The 27,974-nt window shown below is 37.0% G+C and overlaps 1 protein-coding gene across 7 annotated transcripts in view; it reads right to left on the bottom strand.

Annotated features, from left to right (window-relative positions):
• TASP1 (taspase 1) overlaps window positions 1-27,974 on the bottom strand; it is an 89,684-nt gene that overhangs the window by 39,502 nt on the left and 22,208 nt on the right. For 4 of the 7 annotated variants that reach the window (XM_069850142.1, XM_069850141.1, XM_069850144.1 and 1 more), the window contains 4 exons: window positions 25,390-25,469; window positions 13,512-13,618; window positions 7,545-7,664; window positions 6,536-6,614 (listed from right to left, as the gene is read on the bottom strand). In XM_069850142.1, the coding sequence (XP_069706243.1) occupies window positions 6,536-6,614; window positions 7,545-7,664; window positions 13,512-13,618; window positions 25,390-25,469 (386 nt within the window). The remainder of the gene's footprint in view (window positions 1-6,535; window positions 6,615-7,544; window positions 7,665-13,511; window positions 13,619-25,389; window positions 25,470-27,974) is intronic. The other 3 variants (XM_069850143.1, XM_069850145.1, XM_069850146.1) reach the window with 3 other exon arrangements.

The following is a 27,974-nucleotide window of genomic DNA, read 5'->3' as shown; positions in this document are numbered from 1 at the left end:
CTGAGTCAAGAGGGATGATCACTTCCCTACTCCGGCTGGCTACACCATATCTGACACAAGCCAGGATGCACTGTGGGCCTTCTTGGCCACCTGAGCACGCTGCTGGCTCATGTTAAGCCAGCTGTCGACCAGCATCCCCAGGTCCTTTCCAGCCACTAATCCCTAAGCCTGTAGCATTGCATGGGGTTGCTGTGCCCCAAGTGCAGGACCCTACACTTGATCTTGTTAAAGCTCATACAACACATACATATTTATGTACACCCAATACACCATTTAAGGTATTTTCATGTAATCCCTACAATGCCTTTATGAGAATAGAGGCCACTGCTCTTGACCAGAGACCTTAAAAGTCAGTCCTTTAGGATCTTGCTGAATTCATGAGAAACTGGCAACATACAGAATATATATATAGTTTCTGTACACATTCCAAAAACATTGCATCTGATTTTTGTTCAGTCGGTATGATACTCTAGACAGGGTAGAAGAGCAAGACATCACTGAAAGATTTCTCCCAGACCAAATCCTCACCTATGCCTGAGTCTGGGTCCAGGAGTCAGACGTCCCTGCTACTTTCTCAACAAATCACAACTTTGTCCTCAGTCCTGAAGTCCAATTATAGTTGTTAATACGCTTAATTTTTTAAAAGCACTCAAAATATTTAAAGATTCTACTCCTCTTTCTTTAGGACTATCAACTATAATGAGGTTCTATTTAAATTTGCCCTAGGACATCACTGTATCTTTCTTGTATCAAATATTCTCCTGAAATGGATTCTAGTAAAGGCTGGAGACTTAGCAGCTCTATGTTACAAAACTTCTGCATTCGGTAAATAATGCAAGACCTTCTATCTTCAGAAATGCAATATTAAAAGGTTTGCTGGCTTCAATGGCTGATACACATAGACAAAGCACACCACCCACATGTGAAGAGTAGGTAAGTATGCTTACTCCTATCTATTGTTGTAAAGATGTAAAATGGAATGCAAGGCATTAGTCTCAGTCTCTGCAGTTCCACTCAAAAATTAAATTCCACTTAGAGATGCATTTTTAAAGCCGCTTGTGTTAGCTGTAACTGTAAATTTTATATTTATTTTTATATTTCATATTTAAGGTTCTGTATATCCTAAGAGAACTACTACTTTTCAACTTATCTCCGAGGGAAAACGTGGCCTGCCTCTAACCCCAGTGTTACTTTTGGCATAGTCAGTAGAAGAATATTCAGAATCATCATGTACATTCCAAAGGGAGAGGAGATCCAATGCCACACTTGATATTATTTTGAATGAGTAAAATATACACAAAGTCTTTGATTCCTATTATGTTCAGGAAAAAATAGGAAATGCTTTGTTAAAGTACAGCCAAAAAATGGACTATTGTTTCTTCTGCGGTTGGGTTTTGTTCACGAATGTTTTCCTTCCAAATAATACCCATCTTCCTGTGTTTACATTCATATGCCAACAGAAAATATTCAGTAAAGAGTTCCAAGTGGCCTTAGGAGTGTGGTTTTGGCCTTTTCAGGGTGGGAGCTGGTTGGGGTGCTTAAAGAAGAGGCTGTTCTGTCTGTGTCCATGTGCATGTGAAAATGTGCACGCACATGTATGCATGAGCTTTCAAAGATCTAAAGATTTGGCTTCTACTATGTTGATCCAAAAACCAGTTTAGTAGTTACTTATACTAAATAATGCCCACTGGTAATGTACATCTCATTTAACAAGCTTTCACTCAGTTTCTCCCATCATTCTTGCATGGCATGACACTTGCATTATGTTGTTATAAGTCTCAGTTAAGGCTGACCAAGAATCTTAGCTATGGCTGCAACTGCCCAACTGCCACATTCTCTGATTCTCTTGAATTTCAATACTGGCTTTGAGATGCTTAGAAAATTCCTATAATGTTTATCCTTCAGTTGCCATAAAGTCCCACAACCATACTTTAAAAATACATATATATATTCAGAGTTCATGTTTTGAAATGTCTCCAGAAATTGATAGAAATTATCAGAAAGATTTTACTTATTTACACAGAAACTGAATTTTAGACCACGAGTTACAGAATAAGCATTGAATTTAAAGCCCTTTATAGTCACAGTCATTCTTAAGTTCCACCATCTCCCCAGTCCTGTCTTTAGAAAGTCTTCATCTTTTTATTTCATTTGTTTCACCCCCTGTTAAACTATAGCCATAAAATATGAGTTTTACAATATCCTGTATTTTATAAACCGTGAAATAACTTTTGAAAAGCCAAAAAAAATAAAACCAAAGACACTGTGGCTAAACAACAAGGCCAAGAGACTGCTAGAGGTAAGAAAATACTGTTCAAAAAGTTGAAGTCATGCCCAAACAAGTTCAGAACCACCACCTTTGGCACATTCAATATAAAATGATGATAAAAATGGCCAAAAATATTTGAGAAACAACTTGCTGAAGGCATAAGAACTAATACCAAATCCTCCCTGAACACGCAAAAGCTAGAAGCCTGCCAGCATCCACAGGGCCAACAGAAAATCAAGATGTAAAAGCATGTCTTCAAATAATATACAACTAATTGAAAGAAAACTACATGAATTTGAAAGAACTTTTAATGAAGTACTTCTATGGCAATGCCCTTTTTTTCCTACCTATTTTTTATGAGGCAAGTATTGAAAGATATGTCTCAAACTGAAGCTTCAATAGAAGTATCTTAGAACAAAACTAACAAAAATTCCAGAATAAACCCTACTGTGTTACTAACTGTAGCATTTAAAGCAATGCTTTGCTTTTTCCAAGAAAGCTTTTACAAAGGTAAACCACCACAGGATAAGAAAAACATTTCCAGTTAAATTTAAATAACTGGTTTTCTAAATATGAAAAAAAAAAGAAATCAAGAAAATCACCCTGCCCTAATAAGAACAAGTTACCTCCAATATAAAGTCCCAGTACAACAAACAGCTAGAACCACAAATAACACAGTGGAGGTGGTTTTGCCCTTCCTGCACTTTTCCTTGAAGACCTGCAAACTTCCTCTACCCTGAGGCAGGACAACAAGCTATGTGGAGCTCTGGCTCAATCCAATGTATTCATTCTTATGTTCCTGACAATTCCACAAGGATTTCAATGTGGAATTGTATTGCATATACTTTGAATTACTATTCCAAACTCCCATCTACCCACACCAGAGGTTTTCATCACCTGTTGAATCTCTTGGTGGTCATAGCCTCCAAATCCCAAAGACATGAGCAATTGCACAAGCATGGAATCGAAACAGTTTACAAAACCTGGCCCTTAAAAAACGCTTGGAGGAAACTAATACTGAATAATCCTTTTTCAAGACCGGATATAGTGCCTGATATAACAAACTGTCAAGGCTTGAGTTTCTATCTCTAGCTATCACTAAAAAGAGTTAATAAGTCTAAAGCAGCACAAACATTTTATTTCCTAAAGAATAGTTGAGTTAAAATTATTTGGTTTAATATATATTAACATTTAGTAATTTAGAGCATAGTTTCAATAAAGCCTTAAGGGCATCATAGTTTAAGTTTTCTCTTCATTCAGCGTGGGTTTTTTTAATTCCAAATGTGATTTGATTAACCAACTATTCTGTGAAGCCATTATTAAAAGTCTACACACACAGCACTCAAAACACAAAGCAACTGAAGCCTAATTTTCCTCTTTTTCCCCTATACAACAGAAAAAATTCGCTCTAGAAAAAGTTACGATAAATTTGTGCCAAATTTACCACTTAGACAAATTAAAATGAAAAGACACGTGAAATTATAACAACAAAATGTTATCGTGAAAAATCAAAGAAATCTAAACTCATTCTAAATTTCAGTTATTTCATGTACATCTTTTAAATGCTTTTACACAAAAGTTTATGTTCTTAGTTTTTTTTAAATATATATCCACACAAAACCATTTTAGAAACCTACAAGAGGTGGGTATAATGACTATTACAAATACAGTCTAGTCTGATTTTTGGTAGACCAAGTGACAATGCTTATCTTCTCTTAGGAAGCACTGTCACTTTTAGAGTTTTCCAAACCAAGGTATCTTCTAGAGTTTAGGCACTACCTTAATTTTCTAAAAATTCATCCAGCAATGATATATGTTAACATACTATTTTCTTACTTAGCCTTGGCCATTTCACCTTTTGGAATATTTGCAGATTTTTATGCCGCCATTCCCCCAACTTAAGCTTCATTCTTTCAATCTTTCCTATAATGTAACTTTTCCATCCCTCTACCCCTTAATTAACTTCAAGGTTCACATTGTTGGACACGCACATTTTAAACAAGAGTCAGGGATTAATACATTTTAAAACTGCACTAAACAAACTGCATTATAAAATAAAATATCATGAGCTTCTGAAAATGGATAAAAGAATGGTATTGATTACAGAAGAGTTCTCACAGTAAACATTTCTATCTCATTCTGTCTCACATACATACTTTAAAGGAAATCCAGAACAAGAGTTTAATTAAACACTGCTAGTCTGAATTTCAAGTAGTGAATAAACAGATGGCCACATTTCATAGACCACTAGCAGTCTATTTCAATTAACTGGGATTGGTATTAATGTAATGGCATGGAGGCTAGAAAATCTGAACCAAAGAAACGTGTGTGACAGTTACAAATATAAGATTATAACTATATGTAGTATAACATTGAAGTATTTACCGCTATATAAAATCAGTACCAGCAAAAAGAAAGGAGATTTCTATTTAAGGCCATCATTAAACCCAGACATCATCTTAAAGTATATCAGGATGTTTGCCAGTTCTTGCATAAACCTCAAATACAGCTGACTTAGTAAAAAACAGTTATGAAGAATTAAATAAAGGTGTCCTTAGCTTTTCCACAAAGAATCTTTCATATTGGACTTATATTAATTATTATGGTCCCCAATACTGTAATATTTAAAATATTTGCTTACATAGATTAACATTTATTAAACTAAAATCAATATCGTGTTCCTCAAGTAGAAAGATCTTCCAACACTTCTGCACTCAGTAGGACTTTCCTTTGCATAAGTACTAAAAAGAACACTTGTTATTACTAACATTGAACTTAAGGGTGAACATACCTACAAATTTTCAGCAGTGCAAGACAAACTTTAATACAGAGGAAACTAGAAAGGTATAGAACTTCAAAAGCAATAAAGGATATTTCCGATGCACTTCAGCCTCTGTCAAATTTTAGTTCTACTCTCTGCTGCCTTGTTCTCCTCACTATTTCTGTGACAGGACTAACTCTGCTGTACTCCTGGGATACAGCTTTCATCACCCAAATCTGAACTCTGCAGGGTTTTTTTCTCCACCCCTATGCTAAACACTAACAACTCTGGCTATTCAGCATAAGTCCAAATCATGCTTTTTGCATCCTGACATAAGCATTATGAAAAAGCGTTATGAGTAGTTTCTCTATTTGAGATTCTTCAAATGCCAAGGGGGAAAAAAAAAAAAAAAATTAAATGCAGGCCCTTCAACTGCTTTACGTGGGAGTGGCTATGTAAAAGTACCTTCTGCAGATCTTCACTTCAAAGTTTGTGTTATATAATATTCACCTGATATTGTATAACAATACAATCACCTTTTCACTGTCTATTCCTGACAAGTTAAAATCACCCTGACTTACATTCTCAAATCTTACATTGCAGCATGGGCTATTTTCCTAGATATCTTTTGGTTGTTTGGAGGGGGTTTTTTTCTTATTTTTTTTTCTCAAATTTTAGCTATTTTCTTCAATCCTGTTACATTTAGTAGACCGACTGACAACCTTGGCTTGACAAATGGTATGTCTGGTGCTCAGCATACCAGCCGACTGAACAGCTCTGCTTGACACCTGCTGATGAGCATCGTATGAACAAAATACATTTGTATGTCCAGGATCCTGAGACTTCCAATTGGAAGAGCAGCTACCCTAATTCCTACGTTATTTTCACAATTTCTAAATCTATGTTTTCAAAGGAACTTTACTCTAGTCATTTGGTTCTGCCTTGTCCCCTTCCTTTTATGAGAAAAAGGGAAACGAAGAACAAATTCACTTAAAATAGTACTTCAAATATTTTTGGGCACAAAAATTCAGTTTTGTAGCATTTTTTATGAAAGAGAGCCTCTTATGTTGAAGGACCCTCTGACTATCTCCGTCCTTTACAGAAGTGTTCAGGTCAGAGAAACGTTCTGTGTCTAACACAGCATTAGGCTTATAACAGTGCTTGTTTACAGTAGGACAAGTCCCTGAATGCATTACAAACAAGAGTACATCCTTTCAGTGCAATACAAAATCTTCTGAACAGGATAAAATTTCAGTGTAGTCTTGAAATTTGGTTGCTTACATTGGTCATTTTACTTAAAAAAAACCAAATCAACTACGTGAAATTTATAGAGCATCTATAGAACACAGATACGTATTTATAAGTAAATAAATTATACACATGTTGAATGTATATGGAAATTGTTAATATTTTAATTCACCATTCAATTATTTTAGTTCGAATTTGTAAATTAACTGCAGAGAAATACAGTAACTCTTTGAAATATTCATAAAAGTAGTAAATACCTGAAGTACTCACAGCAGTGGAGTAAGGTGTATGCACTCCTGTATTTTCAGCCCAGCAGCCACAACCATAAAGAGCTGCCTGAGGAAAGAAATGCACCTTCCATAAAATTAAGAATACATAAGTTTAGGTTTGTTCCCTTCCCTTAACAAAAAAAGAAAAAAAAAATCCACCCACCACACACACAAAAATCCCACTAAAAACCACCAAACCCACAAAAAAAAGAAGCCCAAGAAAAATCCAAGTATTAATACAAAACTTGAATAAGAAAAGCTAACAGTCGAACCCAAAATTCCCATCCATTTTGCTACATTTTCTTTTACTATTCTTCAGAACTGAATGATTATCATAGATGCACATCATTCTAACCTAAATTTACAGAAAATGGGGTGGGGGTATAGACATCAAAAGACAAAATAATTGCAACTGTTTCCTATTTATATAAAGTCCCTTTCACAGTACTATTTCGAAAGAAAATCTTACAAACATTTCAAAAAGAACTGCTTTTAGGACAGCAGCAAAGTCAACCAAAATCACAGCTATATAGCAACAGACTATGACTTTTCTGACACTCCTCAAAATTCCCTTACCTAATAACTATAAAGAATGACTATAACCGATGCATTCTTTTAACACCTTGATCACTTCTACCAATTCACAAGATCATTTAAAAATTAATTAGGACAGCTTCCCTGAATATTGATGAAAATCTTATTTAAAAACACTCAAAGCATTTAAGAGAATATTTGTGGTACTAAGGATGTATTTAAGCCTGAGAAATTAACTTATTAATACCTCTGGCAAAGGGTAACTAACTACAGAACAATTTCTTACTGATCAATGTTCTAGAACATCAACAGAGGACACTAAAAACAAAACTTGCATTCCAATGCGGTGATAATGCCTTCAGAGCATAATGTGAAAGAAGGGAGAACATCAGTTTGCTATCACAGCTCTTACTTAGTGTCACAATTGCTGAACAACCATTCCCAAATGAAAAGATATAATCACCTGACCAACTCTTCCAGGATGCTTTAGTGCTAAACCTCCACTGGAGACAGCAGCAGCAACATTTCCTTCTTGGTCAACAACAACTGCACCAACTGTATCCAATGTTCCTGAGTCAATCACCTGCAGGATACACAAACAGAAACAACTACTAAAAACAGTATATTAAAGTCAGATTATACTTCTCAGGAGCGTGCAAACTAATGTGCACCAAACCAAGTGGCAGGCTGATCAAGAAGATGATTTTGTTACCATGCATATTCTATCAATTGTGCTGCTATAAATCTTCCCAAACCACTCTCTTGCCTCAGACAGGACCTGAAGAAAACTTATCTAGAAACAACAAAGCAATAAATATCTCAGAACTCTTCCAATGTTTAGACTACCCGCCTTTACTCAGAGGTGCCAAAAAATGCTGTTTTCCTAGTGGTGGGCACTTGTTCACTAAGAAATGATTCAGCAACTCATTCCAAAGATGTCATTATTGAAAGCCCTTTCCCAAAAGCTTTGAGGTGGCATTTTCAGAGACTCTGATCTTCAAAGCCAAGTATGATTCAAAAATTTTAAAAAAAAAATCCACAAGAAGCAGCTTACCTTGTAAAGACAAAAAAATGACACTGAGCGAGAAGAATATTAATCGAAGTCTTGAAAAGAAATCTCCCTGAGGACAGATTCTTTCTCTCAGACTTGCTCTCAGTTCAGCAATTTTCAGTGGCTTCCCAGTTGAAATAAACTACGCTTCGCTCCCTTTGGGTCACCAGAAATGTGCCCTTACTTTCATCACTTCTGAAACAGACTTCCTCCCCAAAGACAACGGGTCTTTCAGCATTCTTTCCTGATGCAAGCTCTCTGTCTAGTACCTCAGAAACACTTCAGCTCTCTCACCTTGGACCTTTCCACCTTTCCTTCCTTCATTAATGTCCCACGTTCGGTCACTCTAAGAGAAAGAGCAGTTCTCCCCTCTCTCCCTAAGCTTGTCCTAGATTCACTTCTCTGCAGAACTCAGGGCAAGGCATTCTGATTTCATGCCTGATCACACACTTTTGATGGGACACAGCATGCAGCGTACATGAAATGAATAATCAAAAAAAGGATACATCATCCATCACAACGCTACTGTTGCAGAAGCCCTCAAGCCTTTAGCTGATCAAGCTTTCCTATATAAAAACTTACCTGCATTAAAAAAATTCTACATAAACTTGCCCAAGCCAATAATGCCTGAGGATACTAAGCTATTCATATAAATGCCTAGTCTCTGGAATAGGATCCAGAGGGAGGAAGAAAATAAAATATACACCAAACTATGCAACTTCAGATTATTAAGTTCCCATCATCAATCAAAATCTCCTTGGGTATACAACACCACTTGTCAAGAATTCTTGGGAGACTTATGACGATGATACTCTGGCCACACTTAATTTAAGAGATAACAGTGAGTTAATACCACACCAGTCTCAAAAGGAAAAATACAAAATGCAGCTCTACAGAGCTCTACAGTACTTTTCAATCAACTGGAACTCCTAAGCAGGAGTGTCATCCTTGGCTTTTACCCAGAATAACAGTAAGTATCTTCTCTTCACCTACACCTAAATATTCATGAAGAAGTTCCACAGTCAGAAGCTGGTGCTTACTATATTCAATATTTTATAAAAGACAGGTAGATTTCCTAAGAGTAAAGCAGAGTAACTGCTTAGAGAAAGAGAGAAGACTATAGATCTAGGGTATAAACTAGCACTGGGAAGAAGAGCAAGCTGAAAAGCTGAGGAAATTAAAAACCAGGATCAGGGAAGGTATGAGAAGTAAAGGCAAAAGGAATTTTGAGGACTTGAACAAAGAGGACAAGAAAACAGCAAGTTCCCTTCCAAGCAGTAAAGATATAAGAAAATTAAGGCACCCTTCTCTAACATCTCATGGGCAAACGTATTTGACATCTCCCAGGACTGACAGCCACAAGCCAATTCAGGTATTATTAACCCAGTCAATACTATTCGGTGCACTGAAAAGATGTTAAGCAGCAGAACAGGCTGCTCACTGGAAGTGCAGACTCTAATCCTTGGAGGTTTTCAAGATCAGACTGGATAAAGCTCTTCCCAACATGAATTTTCCTGTGATCCTATTACTCCTATATAGAGAAGAACTACTAATTTGATGCAGAGGTTTTTGTTGATCCCCTGCCCCCTTTTATCAAAGGAAATTATACCCACAACAAAAAAACCTGTTAATATAGACAAGTACAGATATGAAAATCAAACGCATCAAAGTTAGGAAATGATAGAATTAAGGCCATCTGTGTAATCCTAATTCATATTAAATTAAACACTTGGGGCTCCCCTAATGAACAGAAACACATTTTAGAAGGATGAGGCTCAGTATGGAAAAGTATGTTTTCCATATCATCTGACAGCAAATAAAGAATAAATGCTTGCAGCCTTCTTTGCAGCATCTGTAAAGCTATTTGTTCAATCTGCCATCCATCTTCTGCTTTAGCTCTTGCATGCATAAAACATTTGCCTTCAGTAGCTACACTCCTAATTTCTTTTTTTTTTAAAAAAAAAAGAAGATATTTTAATCAAAAAAACACAAGCATTTAACAAGCATACATTGCATGGAAACTTGCTTTGCCATTATCTCCTTTAAAAGAAGTCCAATTTCCTATCAGTATTTGCTGTCAATTCAGTGGTCTAGTTTGCTTGCTTTGGCTTATTTTATTTTTAGATAGCACAACTTAGGACGCTGGTAATCTTTTCTAAGGGAAGCACTTTAATTCAACCTGGTCCACACAATCTTCTGAAGAAAATCTGTATCACTGAAGCAAGAGTTCTGTATTTTCTTACTCAATAATGTGTTGTTTGTGATCAGAAAAAAAATCACTGCTTATGCTGTATCTATCCTTACTCAAACTAAAAAGTAGTGTGGACCACTTGTATTACATGTCCAATGGGAAAAATACATTGTCAGCTCTACTCTAGACCTATTTTTAAGTTTGCTCCCATTTCAATACTGCTGACTTCACACACTTAAAAGTGACACCATGAATTGATTCTACAGCTCAGTACTAAGTGTTCTAGTCACCTGAACTGAACAGACAGCCCTATGATTTGCGAACCACTGAAGAGCTCGTCACACTTTAACAAAGTAACTTCCACTACTCAGCCATACAAAAAGGCATTATGCTCCTGAGGAGTTCCAGGAAGAAAGCTCCTGACGAAAAGACTCTCCCTGTCACACATTTGACCTCTTCAAACCACATGAACATTGAAAAATACAGGATCTTGTCACACTGGTACCAAGACAATCAATAGCTGTAGTGTTAAACACTACAACTAATGAAATCTAAAATAAGTCCAAATTCTACATGGATATGACAGGGACTAAAAAAGATCCAGCTTGCTCACCATTATCTTTTTGTGTAATTTATACATTAATTAAGCTCCTTAGATTTAAAAATTTTGCAAGTTCCAAAGAAAACTTAATTATTACTTGGTCATATCTGTTAGCAAATTCCATATGTGACTTTGGCTAATAATTTATACTGACAAATCCATTGCAAGAGAAGTTAGAATTTTTTAACAATGTAGTACTGCAATCTAAAAATCATCTATTATATAGTTAATATTTTACATAGAAATGACTGAAAGTCAATGTGAGAGGTAAGACATCACATTACTTACTTAATTTTCACTTTGTGACGGGAAAGGAAGTTAATTTCATGAAATTATGGACCAAATATTCAAACTTAGCTAACAACAATGCACGCAAGGCAGGAAGATGCTCATCTGCACAAACGCAGAGTTCTATCAAGTATTTTAGAAATCTCACCCTTTCCTTTGTCTGCACATAAAAAAACTCCATAAACAGTTATTTTATAAACCCCTGCGGAAGTCATTAACTGTTTAGAAAAGCTCTACCCAGTGCCCACTTGAAGTTATCTACACACAGGGCCTTTTCCATCTCAACTTGAGATTGTCTTGAAATTCCATTAAAAGTAATTGCTATTAAATCTCATCTCCAAGTATCATAGCTGACAAAATGCAAAATTAATCAGATTGAAGCAATTAATATCTACATGTTATTACCCAACTATCCACACAAATAAATAGGATTTGAGTTCTGTTGCTAATTAGACCAAGTAGATTCCCCTAAAAATATGGGGGGTTACAGTATCCTCCTATGCAGAACAGGGCAAAAGATAAATCTTCTAGTATGTTCCATGTTGGCCCTTTATAGATCAAGCTGAAACAGAGAGGAGCACAACAGTGGATAGCATTATGTAGGAAGCAATCAATAGTATCAACTATTAATATAATCTAGTCTTTTAAAATCCCAGATTTAAGGTATTCTTGATGCAGCACTTATGTTAGTTACAGTAGTATTTAACAAGCTAAGAGGCAATCTTTGAAGCATAATTTTACTTTTTATAAAAATCCATCTAGGACTTGTAAATAAAGTCATTTAGTAAGTTACACTGTCTAGTTTTTCCATATAATCTTTATCAAAACAGTCTCTCATTCTTTTTGAGATTGGTATAATTTAACTTTCCTTGTAAAGCCATTTTTAAATCTGTTTATTTTTAGCAGAAATCTATTAACATCTAAAAATTCCAGGAGATTTCAGCCTTTTTTGGTCTGCCATACTATCTTCTCACATAGGCCTTTTAATTCTGATTACAATTCAGCTTGAATGTTGTTAACATCCCTTCTGTCTTGCTCTTCTCCCAGCCTCTAACATTTCATAAACCAAAAGTGACCAGAATTTATAACAACTGGGCAGAACTTGTAACAGAGGCACTGGATCACTTACCATTGAGTTGAGTTCTATTTGATCACCTCCTTTACCTACCATCATTGGCCTTTGAGGGTCTCCCACAAGCGCTGCACATGACTCTGGAGCCCTTGAAATTTCAAATTGCAGGTTGGTAAGCTCATGCATTGGCGTATGTTTCAAGCATTGACTTGCCCCTTATTACATGAACATCAATACTGTACAGAGATCCCTCCTCCCTCAGTTATATTTTAACATTTTTAGTTTCACAAGTAGGTATATCAAGTTCCACAAAGAGGAAAAGTTCCAAAATTAAAAACTAACCTTCCCTCCCGCCTCTATTCTTACTTTCTCTACAGGTCTCCCTGAAAACAGAAAAAAGTAGTACCCTGCTAGGGATAACTTATCCAAGAACACAGAAGAAAAATATCTGCTTTATCACTGGTTTGCATTTGCACAGAACACAGAGAATAAACTTTTTTTTCCATTTCTCTGGCATTTATTTGTTATTTATATCAACATATGCAACTACATAAGGCAGCGGTCACTCAGCCTACCAAAGCCAAGAGTGGCCATGACTGTGGCCAGTCTAAAAGGCCACAAGCCCCATATAAAGCCTAGGCATTTAATTTAATGAGTCATTCTTTGATACACAACAGTAAATGCAAATACTGCGACTGACATTTGAAATGGTAACAAAGGCTCTAAATTCCAACTAAGAGCGAGGGAAGCAGAGGGCAATCTCATAGTTCTGTAGTACAAGTAATATGGGCCAGGTCAATGCTAGATGCATGCACAGATGCACATGTTTACCTACCTGATATTTCAAATTTCACCAACTGGAGCTCCATAATGCAGTGCATTCAGGAAGCATTTAAAAGTGGGAAACAGTGACAGACTCCAAGCTAAAGAAAATGTTTAGGTAAATAATTATCTGTTTGTGTTTATATTAGTCATATTTCGAGTTCAAAATGACCACAATATTTTTCATAGCACAAAGAAGATACAAAGCGAGAGTTTGGTTTACAAATAGCAAGGCAGAAAACTTTAATTTTCACTAAGTAATCATTATAACACCTAAACATTAGGGTGCTAAAGAAAAAGTGACTTCTGGTGCTACATTAGTCTTATCTTCTAGATGACACGAAATTTATTAGCAATCAGTTGTAAGTTTAGGATGCCACAATAGAATTTTAAACAGGAACTAACCTTTTCATTTGATTGTCTTCTTTTCTTTAACTGAATGAGATCTGTTTCCACCTTTTCAGCCAACTCCAGCTTCCTCTTGTTCCTCTTAAAAGCTGCTAAACTAAACCCTATAAAAATAATTCAAAAGCATTTAACTAAGAAAAATTCTCCTAATTTAAATAAACACTGAGATGTTTACATTTTGAAGATTATGCCTCCCAAATATTTTTATTGACACAAAAAGCATCAATAAAAAAATAAGAACAAGGTATTTAAGTTTCATTACAACATGTTTACGTATTTTCCTAAGACAAAAAAGTTCTACTGTTGTTCAGCAACAGTGATGGGTGAAATATCCGCTACAAACAAATCACTGAACACATATGGAAGCTATGTTGGTCTAAATTTCTCTCTGTTTGGCAAAGAAGCAACACTGCTCAGAAGAGAACAGAATAAGCAGCTTGTGTTAAAATTGCTGGTTTTGACTGCTGACAAGTAAATAGATACCATGTGAGTTCATTCTGATATCCATAACATTACGCTACTATTTTATTACCTTAATTGCATATCTGCATGTTTACCCATATAGTTAAAGATACACAATAGTCTAGCAATATTTTTATGTTGCAAAATCCAACACAGTCTAAAGACCACCTAGGTCTTGAAAAGACAAACATGTATTTTCCACATCTAAGCCTCACATTCAGAAAGGAAGTGTTCTCTAAAGTGGAGTAAAAAAATAAATTGTTACACTTAAGAGACCAAAATTACATGTTCCCATTTTAGAAGCTTCAGTTCACAAAAAAAAAAATTGCAAAAATTGACATATTTAGTTTAAATAAGTTTTGACCTAGTATTGTCCACAGATTGTCATAACATCCCCTTTGAAATGCAGAGAAAAGAGGAGGTGGGAAAAATCTTTTGTCACTTGTTTAGTCATCCAAAGTCAGGCTGTTAGGAGGGCAGAGGTATACACAGGTAAGTCACAAATTCAACAGACATTAAGAAGCATAGGTTTCCTATTTAATCTATAAGCCTTAAAAAACATCAGTTGGAATGAAATTCTGAATTTAGCTATATCACTATTATTCAGAAAACTGGAACAGCTGCAAGAATGTCCGAATATTCAACAAAAGTATGTGAATAAAATCAACATTGCAGAGCCAACAGACTACAAAGCTTTCATTTACAATTCCCAAAGTACACAGACAACAAGCATTTTACTTCTTTGAAACTTCCCCATGCAGGTGCCAGAATCTAGTGAACTCTACTTTAAGCCTGATTTTAAGTACATAAAACTGGATCTCAAAGTACCACAGTTATTCAAGTATATAACCTGAAAGTAATAAGAAACATGGCATTTCTCTACAAAAACCTAATGAATACCAGTTTCTTAAAACTGTTAACACATATTAATCTGCCATCACTGAGAAAGGAACTCTTTCTACCATATCCGATATTCAAAATGAGGTTAAAGAAGTAAAAAAAAACCAAAAAAAAACCCCACTTGATAAGGGGGAGCAGGCAAAGAATTATTTTAGTCTAGTACTAATTGGGGGTGGGGAGGAACAAGCAGAAGACCTACACACAGACTAAGAATTTGTTAGACAGAAGTGTCCCAAGATAAACCAAGTAAGCATATTGGTTTTAATAGAATTTTTAAACAGGAGAGCCTGTAAGTTGACAGGACTTCAACAAATATAGAAAATACTTATGGGCAGACCTACAATATGGGTGAGTAAGAATTGTGCCTAGCCTTAGTACTTGTCAAAAGTAGGTACCACACAGGGATGAACATGCCTAGGCCAGTCATCTACTGCTGCCATTACCTCCCACCAATTCAGAAAAAAAGTGTACTTTGAGAAGCAAGACTAATAAAAGGGTGCATGAGCCCATACATGAAAACCTGAAAACAAGAAGGTTTCCATGTACTCCATAACCTAATGCTACAGGTGTTTGGAAACCTTCTGCAACATTTGCATGCTCACCAGTTCAAACACATGCACAAAGGTCATGTCAAAACCAGAGAACACATGAGCTAGTTCCAAGGTGCCCTGCCAGCTCCACAGAGTGCTACTACACGGCCTCTCAGCATCACCACTCCAACCACACCTTGATTTCTACTTATCCTGTCATTTTTTCCACAAACTTCCATTAAATTCTCTAAGCTTAAGAGAGATGTTTCATTCACTGAAATCCTGAGTCTCTAGCTAAGCAACTAAACAATTTTCAGATTTTACCTTGTGCTTAAGATTCTATTTGTCTTTTCAAAACAAGAGTTGTTTTAAAGAATCTAATGTTTACAGTAACTTATCTGCATTAATTCAAAATCATATCAGTAAGCTAGAAAATACAGGGCAGAAAACAGGTCATTATTAACAAAGTGATATACCCTTTACCAGGAAGTAAGAAACTCTAGGTATGAAATTAAGCCAGTAATGTATCATCATGTCCATGTTTACAGCGTGGATGACTATCCCATAAATCAATAGTTTTGTCAACAAAAAACTGTCAGAAATATTTTCAGTTCTTGGGTACCTCAAATATGCCTTTCCTAACAGCTGGGATAAAGACCCATCATGCATTTTTCCCAATTGCTTTTCTTACTTCACTGGTCACATAAGTGGGAGAAGTGGTACAGTGCATCAAGAACTCTCTTACTGATCAGATATCCAGAACCCCAGGAGATGGTCTGGCATGTATTTTTTGCCTATCTTAGATGACAGAAGTTTTCTAGAAACATACAAGGATGTATGTTGGAAGGGATCTTGGGTAGGCATGCAGTCCAACCTCCTAAGAAAAGCCAAGCCAAATCGAAAGGGCTGCATGGGAACTTGTCAAGTTATGAATATTTTCAAGAATGGAGATTTCACAACTCCTCTGAGCCTTTGTTCCAATATTTGATCAACCCCATGTTAAAATATTATTTTTCCTGAAATTAGGCAAAACCTCACATATTCTAATATATGTCAGTCCTCTATGATCCTGTCCCTGGACATCACACACCACCATAACTAAATAACACAACGGTCTAATGCACAAATACAAAACAGTCTACACTAAGGAAGTCAGCATGTTTACCAAGTAAAATATACAAACTTTCCCAGCTTCCTCCCCACCACAATATACAAAAAAACTTGATGATCAGTCCCTCTTTGTGACAGATACTGTAATATTTGTCACATTACAAAGTTCATAATGTTACACTATATAGAGGTGCCAATCATGGTTCTGTACTTCCAGGTGACACCATTTTTGATCAGAAACACCTGAGGATCTTTGAGGGATGGGGAGAGGGATGCTTTTTTTCAGGGGGGGAGGAGGGTTGTTTGTTTTGGGTTGTTTTTTTTTAGTACCTTGCCTCTCTTCCCAGAGTTGCACATATAAATGAATGCATAGCAATGATTCGATAACTTCTATGTTTTATTTAGTATAGCATGAAATGTCATAGCTTTCAATACTGCAAGGGAAAGAGTCTATTCAGACTTCCTCTGGAGTAGAAATTCTTGCGGTCAGGCTAACGTTAAACTTCAGAATAGACACTAGGAGTAGCGTTCATTTCAAAGTTAAACATTTTGTTTTAGCAAGGACTAAAAAGTAATTGACTTTCATTATTATGAAGAAATAACTATCAGTCATTATCAATTCTTCTTGGCAGGATAAAACAGGTACTACTCCAAAGTGAACAAAGAATTGTGAAATAACAGACCAGCTTGTAAAACAAGCCTAGCAAATTCTCTTTCTTCCTCTGACATGGATTTATGCCCAACTTTAGAGGATCCGTTAAAAATAAAACATCTTGAACCTTAAATCTTATTTTTTTCTCCAGAATAAGTTAATAAAAACTAATAATAAGTGAAAGGCTGCTTCTCAGTGTACTTCTACCTTTCCGATGTTCTGTCTTACCTAAACTCACTACAAATGTCATTAAGTTGCCTAGTATTCTGGTTGCTTTGCCTTGCTCTACAGGTGACAAAAGGAACTAGAAAACACAAGTGACCTTCACAGTAAACACATGAAAGATGACATTAAAGTTTTCTGAAAATATCAGCTAAGTTTGGTCCTTGTCAAATAATATATTATGAGGTTTTAAGAACAATAAAACATTCTATGAACCAAAAAAAAAATCCAGAATTCAAATGATGCAGTTAATGATGCACATTTAACATAGAAAAATAACCCACTGAAATATTATTTTGAAAATAAGCATCATATGTTGAAGAGAAATGCCCACACACAGTTTAAGTTCATAATTCACATTAAATCTAAAACAAAAACTCAGCTTTGTGGTGCAAGGTTGCTAAGAAATTTCATTTGTCCTAAGTAACAGTACAAAACACACTCTCACCTTCTCCAACAAGACAGCATATTCCAAGCTTGAGAAGAGGAAAAGGACACAACACAGTGCTGAAGACAGGCATGTTTTCCTAAAACAAATGCAATATAGCTGCATCAGCCTGACGTTGCCTAGGCCAAGGAGAAAGGGTAGCAAGAAGGGTAGAGCTTATTGACTGAGGAGGGTAGGAAGCTAGGAAAAGAGAGGTAAGGGTGTATATAGAATTTTAAGTTTTTGATAATAGCCCAGAGGTATTGTTGGAATCTATGGAAAAGTATATAGTACAACTTCCCTTGATTTTGCTATAGAACTTAAAAGTTTAGATGAAAAATCAAGTAATTGTCCATGACAATTAATACCCTACTCAGTAACAGCATGTAGGCTCAAACCCATCCTAGAAAGAAATTGCATCTCGGAGGCCACAAAGAACAAGCAGCCCTTCTGTTCTGCTCCCTCATTTGTGTACATAATGTCATAAATAAAACTACTTCAGAGCTGCTGGGAGAAAGGAAAAAAAAGAACAGAAAAAAACACAGCTATATAAAATGATTCTCTGTTAAGTGTTTAAATGCCTTACTTGGGCCTCACCCAGATTAAAGCCATGTAATGACTGACAAGAGAGCCATATCAGAACTAGAACACCACTAAAAGCTTAGGAATTGCCTCACATTTATGTCATTTATCATGTCCCTGCAATGCAGCCTGGGTAATCTTCAAGGACCTGAAAACTTCCCAGTTCTCCACATTCTCCCTTCAAACCAGCAAGATACCAAAAGCAGCTACCCACATGTGCTCTGTACTTAAATGCACTGCATTTGGGGTCTAACTGTGCTAGACAGCAGAAGCACTGGATGGGCTTGATTATCTTATAAGTCTTTTCCAACCTTGATGATTCTATGAGTGATAGGATGAGAGGAAATGGCCTAAAGTTGCATCATGGGAGGTGTAGATTGGATATTAGGAAAAAAATTATTTACCAAAAGAGCAGCCAAGCATTGGCACAGGCTACCCAGGGAAATGGTGGAGTCTCCATCCCTGGAAGCGCTCAAAAAGTGTGTAGACACAGCATTTAGGGACGTGGTTTAGTGGCATAGTAGTGCTGGGCTGACAGTTGAACTTGATGATCTTAGAGGTCTATTTCAAACTCACTGTTTCTATGAGCACTTGGTCATGGCAGAGTTGTAGAAGTTGAGACAAGTGTAGGAGTTTGCCAAGGAGAAGGCTCAGTGGCTGAGCACAGAACAGGTTTAAGTACATCCTGTTCAACTCCATTTGTCTGAATGAGAGATTGGTATTAGTGGACGTGGTGTCAGAATGTGTCCTTCATATGATGTATGTATGTGCTTCACATGTGTTTGATATGATGTATGTACATATATGTGATGTACTATACCTACAAATGCAGAAGAAAAATCTCACAGGCACATCTTGCTCAAAGTAAGACTATTATAAATGCTCCCTTTTTCAAAAGGTTCCAGAGTTACTGGGTGTCCTGATGAGAAAAGTCCACAAGACCTACAGGACATAATTACCTTCATTACCACAAATTCCATCTCCTGCATTATTACAGCTAGGCAACACATAGGGCTTTCTACAGGCTTTCTACATTGTTGTCACCACTTTACAGAAAGAGAAGAGAAAGAAATTTTCAGCAAGCAAGTCACAGGCAGAAAGAGAAACAGAGCGTTGGTCTCTGAGGGTGGTCATTGTGTGCCGCTTGTTTGCTATAAAACTTCCATATCATTTACTTGTGTCTTGTACTAATCCTGTTTGCACTCCAGAAGTCTGATCATTTCCATAACTGCTTTTACTGTTATACTACGTTAATTATTAGAGAGAAAACTAGAATTATCCTGTTCATGGACTTCTTGAAACAACTGAACTGTACATACAGAACAAAATGTAAGACTAAGGCACTATGTTTTCAAATAGAAGTTAAGAAAATCACAAATCAAGTTCATAACAATACTCAAACCTTCCCATTTACTGCAGTGAAACAGCAAATTGAGAACACAAACACAAACTCCAATGTTTGTATTACGGTTGTAACAAGTTATTATGCAACAAAACTTTATGCAACCTATGACTGTTCAGCGATCTTTGTTTAAAATAAGACTGCAACTTGAAAATACTAAGAAAAGACAAAGAATATTTTTAAATCTTTGGAGTACAGACTGAGCTCTGACCAATCACACAGCACCCCCTGGCAGACATTGCTTATAGTCAGCTGAAAGAACCAAAAAGGAGAACTTTCTACATTTTATCTCTCTATTCCATATTAAAAGAGAATGCAAATATTGCAGGAAAGTGAATTGAAACTAGCAAATTAGTTAACTGTAAACTGTTGTTGCACATACCATTTTTTACCAATTCCTGAAATAAATCTTTTTTCCATCAAGCGGAATTTCTTTCTCCATGGAAGATTTTCATTCAAAGCTTTTTTATGGGTACTTCAGACCAACCTCTTCCCTGGCTAACTTACAGCCATTCTATTGACTGCACTTAGCCCTTCAGACTGCAGAACTGCAAGTGAACCTACAATATTGTGTCCAATTCCAGGGAACATTTACATAATGTCTGCGGGGTTTTTTGTTTGTTTGTGTTTTTCCAGGGAAAACCATGAACTCATTTATTCTATGTATTTTGGAACAGAGGTAGTAAATTTCACTGCTAGAAGATAAGCATCTTCTATCTGAGGGATAATTTCTTTTCTTAAAACCAGATGTGTGATCAGATTACCAAGCTTCCTAATCAAATCCCAAACTCTTGAGTTTTTCTTTAGATCTACTTCATTCTGACCCTAAAAACAAAGGAACAAAACATGGTCTGAGCCACTGACTGAACCTCGTAGCACAGTTCCAGCAATATGGCAAATACTGGTGTTAAGGTGAGGTGTGGGGCTTTGGAGGACAGACAGGGTAGGTAGGTAATATCAGTAGACAGAGACATATACAGTGTCACTAGAAGTATGGCAATCTGCATGACATTTATCAAGAAAAGGCTCTCCCTCATTAAAGCAGCCCCACAGCAATAAGATAAAAGGCAATTTCCTTGCATACATAAAATTGGTTAAAAAATATAGGAAACAAAATAAGAGTAAATAAATAACTTGTAACAAGTGGAATGCCAAATCAACCTATAGAAGCACCTAATCTGTTCAACAAGATACAATTTTCCTGGTGACACTAAGTTATTCAAGGCAATAAGAGGACATGACCTAAGAAGGACTGAGTAATAATCTGACAATAAAACAGCAGATTTTATTCAGAAAGTCTTGAAATAATAAAAAAGAGGTAGTCCTTCACACAACCCATAGTTAGCAATAAAGGTTTTTGCAGATGCCAGAAATATATATGGGCTCAAGACAGAACAACAGTTTCATTGCAGAAAATGCCACCAATTACCTCCATATTTGCAGGAACCAGCCATAACTCAGGAATGTAGCTGGGGATAGCAAATGGGGTAGGAAAAGGGAAGCACATATTTGCACTGTTCTTACATTCTTCCTTAGGCACCATTTGTGGCTAAGCCTGGATTCCAGTTATCAAGCTATGGGGTTTTTTTCTTATCTAATACAACTTACTGTAGTACTTATGGTCACTTCCACATCGTTAAGGGTTATAGGTACAAGCTTGCTGCATGAATAGTTACCTCTTTCCCTTTGAAGATCTAACATGGTAAGCAACTGTAAGATGCTGTCTTACACCACAGTATTTTGCATCTACTGTAGGCTAAACTGAAAAATTCCGATAAAAGCGGTTCAGTTATTACTAGTGCGAGCACAGATATTGACAGCTAAAGCTGCACCTCAAATTTATGTTGCCTATTTAGAGTAAAGTAGACTTACAACATTTATAAGAAGTTGCATGGTATGGTAAATTAGCATGTCTATATTGTAATTACTCTCTTAAATAAACCTTGATCACAGTTTCAAAACACAGGGTAACAAAGCTCTAGCATAGGCTAGTAAGGGCTTTAGTATTGGCAGAAATTAAGCTCTAATATGGGCAGGAATTAATAAATTTAGCTTTCTCACAGATGACAGGCTATATAGGCAGATCACATTTCAGGTTTGGGTTTTTTTCCTAGAAGAAAAAAACATCCACTCGCTATACTAGAAAGCTACCAGATTTCTACAAACATTAGAAATCCCATTTCCTCACATATTTGGCAAACCAAAGACGACAAAGCAGGTGAGCCTTGACATAACCTTGATACAGTTCAACAAGTTATGTGGTTTAAAACATCATTTCAGTTCCCTGCCTAGATACTTTGATAGTTCTGAGAGAATTATGGAGTGCGACCACAAAGTTGATCACACAATTTTCTTCATAACTGATGAGATGGAGAGCTCCATCCATGCAAAACCAACCACACAAACCCCTAGCCTTTACAGTATGTATAACATTACTGTTGCCATCTCAAGTCTGGGAAAAGGGAGACAGAGTAATGTAATTTCAAGAACATACTTCCCACGTGCAGCACAGCCAAGTCACGTGCACCTAGCTCTCCCTGCTAATATTTATTGCAAATACATGTCAAGGATTTGAGTTAGAAACTTAGGGAGGGTTAGATTTGGAGGTTTGTAATTAAGTTACTAAATGTATTTTCCTGATATACATCACTTACTTCAGTTCCTCCTCATTTTACAGCCACAATTTCAAGTTAATTTACCACCAATCCTCCATGCAAACTCTACACTAACAATTATTGCAAGTGTAATAAAAAAAAAATTCTTTTAAGTCTGTTATGTTATTTAATGCAATAGCTCATTTCAGATGAGATCTTCTGTTGTTGCTTCTAAACAACTTTCTCTTCAATTATTACTGAAGCATACCCTGCTAACACAGGAAAAAACAATTTTGGCTTTACTACATGTTACCTGCGAGACAGTTTCCAATATCTTATCCACTATAAACCTTCCACCTTGTCACACACAGTGTTAATTGTTACCCTGCAGCCTCACTGACCAGAAGTCTATGTGTTACACAACTAGCTTTGCTAAGGGCTGCTATGAAAACCAGCACATTTTCTGGAACTGATTTTTCAGGTTTTTGCTTGCTCTTTCTTGTCGTTGTGTTCCTGGGTTTTACGAAGAAAAAACCCAAGTATCCTACCATTAATGATTATACTGCAAAATTAAGTGCACTCAAATCTTAAAACAACAACTTTGAAGTCACTCAAGCACTCTTTTGCCAGATGCCTCTTAGAACAACTAATAATACAATCTTAATGTAAGTTAGTATTTTTCTCCTACATACCTATTTTGACACTTAAATAGCAGACACTGTCATCTCATCTTTTTTGAGAAAGAAACTGAAGCACAAGATTATAATTGTCAAATAGCTCTTTTCTGTAAATCCAGTTACCACAGATTATCATTTATGCTCAGGTCAAGCAATAAAACTAGAGAACATCTGTGAAACATTCAGTTTTCAGTATTTTTCTCAGTATTACAATAAATATCTGAATCCCAGTCTTTGCCACATTTTTTCAGCATATCCATCACTTACCCTAACCTGAAACCATTTTTGCAGCAAAACATTCACCTAGTCTACACCCAAGTCTTAATAGTCACAGCCTGCCTCACAGCATCAGTTAATTCCTAGAGCAGGTCTATCCCGTGCAAAGGCTCCAGCATAGAATAATATAGGTGTGCATTTCAGTATATGTAAACCTAGGAGGAAGTTGAGGTGTGGGGAGCAGAAGGAGGTTGGCAACTTTAATACCAATATTTTTTTCATTGACATTGCAATAACAAATGGCATTTCTGCACTGAGTTTGCAACAGGATTAACTCCACACTCCTGGTAATTGTTTTAACACAAACTGTTTTGCTAAATAGAAGTATGCTGCACCTACTGAGAAGACAAAAAGAAAATACTAGTGTTTTTGAACAGGTTTGTGAAAACACATTGGCTGGGATTATTCTTCTGATATTTCTCCAACATAGAATCATAGTCTGGGTTAGGTAAGCCAAACCAGCAGTGATCATTCTTATTTTTAAGCTGTAACGTGTAAATTTGCTCTGACCAATGCAAATTTTAGCTAGTAAGAGATAATCTGGTAATTAATTTTTTCAATCTAAATGTCTCCATCACAACAGAAACACACTGGTACTAGAAACAACAAAAAATTTTGTGCATGCACACAGACTTAGTCAAGAAACTTTCTTTCTGAAATATCTCCCACACATACATAGAAACTACGTTCTCAACAAGAAAAAAAACAAACCACACCCAAAACACTCCAAGCCTTTAAGTGTTTTTACTTCTTCTAGAATCACAGAAATAAAGGTGTTCTGCTTAAATTGAACCCAGAAGTTGTTCTGCAAATGCCGCCTTGGACAGGCCAGATTGGATGAAGCTTTGAGTAATTCAATCAAGTGGAAGGTGTCCCTTATATGGCAGGTCCCTTCCAACCCAAACTATTCTATGATTCTATGATAGCAGACGGACTGGGAAAAGTTTCAGTCACATGAAATTAGAAATCAAAATGTCCTGTTCAAAGTGAAATGTATCATGAGTATGCGTGAAAATTGTCATGATCAAGTAAAATTGTGTCACTCTTTCAGGGATTATATTTAAGCATAGAGTATTAGGAACTTTGAACTGGATGTTTACCTACATTTAAAATTATACCATATAAAAGCCTTAATGGCAACCCTGGGTTTCAATCTCTGGTCTGGGGACTACTTATGTTGTATGCAATAATACCGTTCACTGTAATAAAAAGAAATACTGTTATCTTCTGTCTTTTCCTTCTTTGTTGGGTAATGACCATTTCTTTCCTGCACAGCTTCAACAGGAAGTATAGGGCATGCTCTTGCATACAGCAAACTACAAACTAGCAGTAATGGCACTGAAGAGAAGGAAGGGGAACTGCATCTTCCTTTCCACAGGCAAATGCACTAATTGTTAGCCTACTTTATAGATGATGTATCAATATAACATAATAAGTTCTTTTATTTCAAGAAAAAAAGCTTTTCTAAGCGACTTGACTACTCCTAGTATACAGTATAATTCAAGTCCACTTTCTGAATCAGATTATTCCACTATAGTAGATGAAGCAAAGCCCACAAGGTTAAAAAAAAAAAAAAAAGTAAATTAATTTGACAGCCTGCTTACAATAGAGCAGCTCTGTACAAAGACTCAGAGATGGATCTAAGCATAAATCTAAGAGTCAAAGCGGCACCTGTTGAATTTAGACACATGGCTAGTTGGTACTTTTAGGATCCAAGATGGACCACAAATGAAGACCCGCAGGACTGAGCTGTTAAAGAGCCTACATTTCGTTAAAAAAGTCCTTCATTAGATTTAATCCTAGAATCACAAATCCACTTGAATTAGGTGTTGCCAAAATGCAAATGAAGTAATAGTTAATGATTTTTTTCTATTCAGATACTCAGTAGAAAATTAGTAAACTTAAAGCATCCTTATAAAACCATAATACCATAAACTAGTTGAATGTTAAGAACAGTAAAGTGATGTACACCTCAAAATACGAGGCACCATTTGAAATGACTCTGTCCTGTTCTTCCTACTGACACCACCAGTTTACTCACTTGTAGCCATGATACCTGGAGGACATGCTGGTATCCCGTGATCAACTGCCCATCTGTAAGCTCCTTCACCAACTAAAAAGCTAGGAGACACAGAAGAGGGAGTTTAAACAAAACCATATAACAAATCCCCCTTTTCTTGCAATTATTTTTCCTATTTGGTTTGGCAATTTTAAAAATTGTTAGCTGTCCACATTTCACAGAAATGTCAGCTATAGTTACACTTGGCAACCTTGTGTAGTTTCATTAAAGACTAAACAGCTCTGATGTTAAGATTAGTATTGGATAAAACATGTGCTATTAAATTTCAAATTTATTACCAAATAGCACCAGCATTTAACTGCAGCTAAAACAAAACAAAGTTGCCTAGATTCTCGCTCTCTATAAAAGCTTCATAAGATCCTGAGGACCAACAACATGGGATGAATGGGGTGAGAATGGTAAGGCATTTCCAATACGTCAGCCAATGTCAGAGGGTTACCACAAAGTCCTTTAAGAAGTAAAGCACAAGCTAAAAACAACCTTTATTTACAAGGATAAAGGCCTGTCTCACGGAGTTTTATCAATCATTTACAAATTAGTCAAGTCTACGGAATTTTTAATATATCTGCAAAACCCCCATAATTAGAGTAGCTGTTTTCTAGTCAGTACTGAATATTTTACAGCAGTGCTAGAGCACACACTGCCATGACAATGAAAGACAGTAAAATTTATACACAGACACATAACTTGTAGTGAAAAAAAAGTGGCCCAGTTACCAATACTGTTTCCCCTTACATAAATTCATCTGATTCCTTGAAAAGGGGAATGTGGTAGTTGGAAATCACACATTTTCAGAAAGCTGCTGCACAATAGTACCAACAACAGCAAGAGGATGAACGATAACTATTTCCCATCTCAACTTCATATCCCCCTTTTGAAATAAGAATACAACACCCGTGTAACGGACACAAGTAGTAGAGACTGAGGATTTACAGCATTCTGCTTGAGAAACTGTCAGCCTCTGGCCTGGACAGGCGCACACTCTCCTGGGTGGAAAACTGGTTGGATGGCCGGGCCCAGAGAGTGGTGGGAAATGGTGTGAAATCCAGCTGGAGGCCAGCGACAAGTGGGGTTCCCCAGAGCTCAGTGCTGGGTCCAGCCCTGTTCAATGTCTTTATCAATGACCTGGATGAAGGCATCGAGTGCACCCTTAGCAAGTTTGCAGATGACACTAAGCTGGGTGGAAGTGTGGATCTGCTGGAGGGCAGGGAGGCTCTGCAAAGGGATCTGCAGCTGGACCGCTGGGGAGAGTCCAATGGCATGAGGTTTAACAAGGCCAAATGCCGGGTCCTGCACTTGGGGCACAACAACCCTATGCAGTGCTACAGACTAGGAGAAGTCTGGCTAGAAAGCTGCCTGGAGGAGAAGAACCTGGGGGTGTTGGTTGACAGCCAACTGAACATGAGCCAGCAGTGGCCCAGGTGGCCAAGAAGGCCAATGGCATCTTGGCTTGGATCAGAAACGGCGTGACCAGCAGGTCCAGGGAGGTTATCCTCCCTCTGTACTTGGCACTGGTGAGACCGCTCCTCGAATCCTGTGTTCAGTTCTGGGCCCCTCACCACAAGAAGGATGTTGAGGCTCTGGAGAGAGTCCAGAGAAGAGCAACGAAGCTGGTGAAGGGGCTGGAGAACAGGCCTTATGAGGAACGGCTAAGAGAGCTGGGGTTGTTTAGCCTGGAGAAGAGGAGGCTGAGGGGTGACCTCATTGCTCTCTACAACTACCTGAGGGGAGGTTGTAGAGAGGAGGGTGCTGGCCTCTTCTTCCAAGTGGCAGGGGACAGGACAAGAGGGAATGGCCTCAAACTCCGCCAGGGGAGGTTTAGGCTAGACGTTAGGAAAAAATTCTTCACAGAAAGGGTCATTGGGCACTGGAACAGGCTGCCCAGGGAGGTGGTTGATTCACCTTCCCTGGAGGTGTTTAAGGCACGGGTGGATGAGGTGCTGAGGGGCATGGTTTAGTGTTTGATAGGAATGGTTGGACTCGATGATCCGGTGGGTCTCTTCCAACCTGGTTATTCTATGATTTTCCAGATATACCAGAATTATGAGTATGAGGCTAAAGAAGTTATTTCAGGTACAAAATCACCCCTGGGACCACACAGTATTAGATTTTCTGAGAACATTATTGATAACAGCAAATTTGTTGACATAAAATGCTGTCAAGAGAAGTTCACACAGCTTTAATCTGACACCTACAGCTTCCAGTATATTTTGTGCAAAAATAATTGCCATTTTCACCATTAATTTTAAAGCAGGATATGTCACCTCAGAATGAAGTGTATTAACTAAAATAATAACAATTAGAATCAACACGTTTTTGACAACAAGAAACAAGCCTATTTGTTCTGTTAGCATACAATTCTAGAGTCCTGGAACTTATGAATTCTGAGGCATTCTGAGCTGCTGCTTCATTGTGAAAAATCTCTTGCAGGAAAGTCATTGAGATGCTTGAAAACATGGTAATTGGTGGGAGAAAGATCTGGAGAGTAAGCTGGATGAGGTAGAGTTTCATAGCCAAGTTCGCGCAGATTCTGCAGAGTCATTTGC

This window comes from Phaenicophaeus curvirostris, chromosome 2, assembly GCF_032191515.1.
Source record: "Phaenicophaeus curvirostris isolate KB17595 chromosome 2, BPBGC_Pcur_1.0, whole genome shotgun sequence".
NCBI classification, from domain to species: Eukaryota; Metazoa; Chordata; class Aves; order Cuculiformes; family Cuculidae; genus Phaenicophaeus; species Phaenicophaeus curvirostris.
The sequence above is the reverse complement of the archived record's forward strand: the minus strand, read 5'-3'. Positions and strand labels throughout refer to the sequence as shown.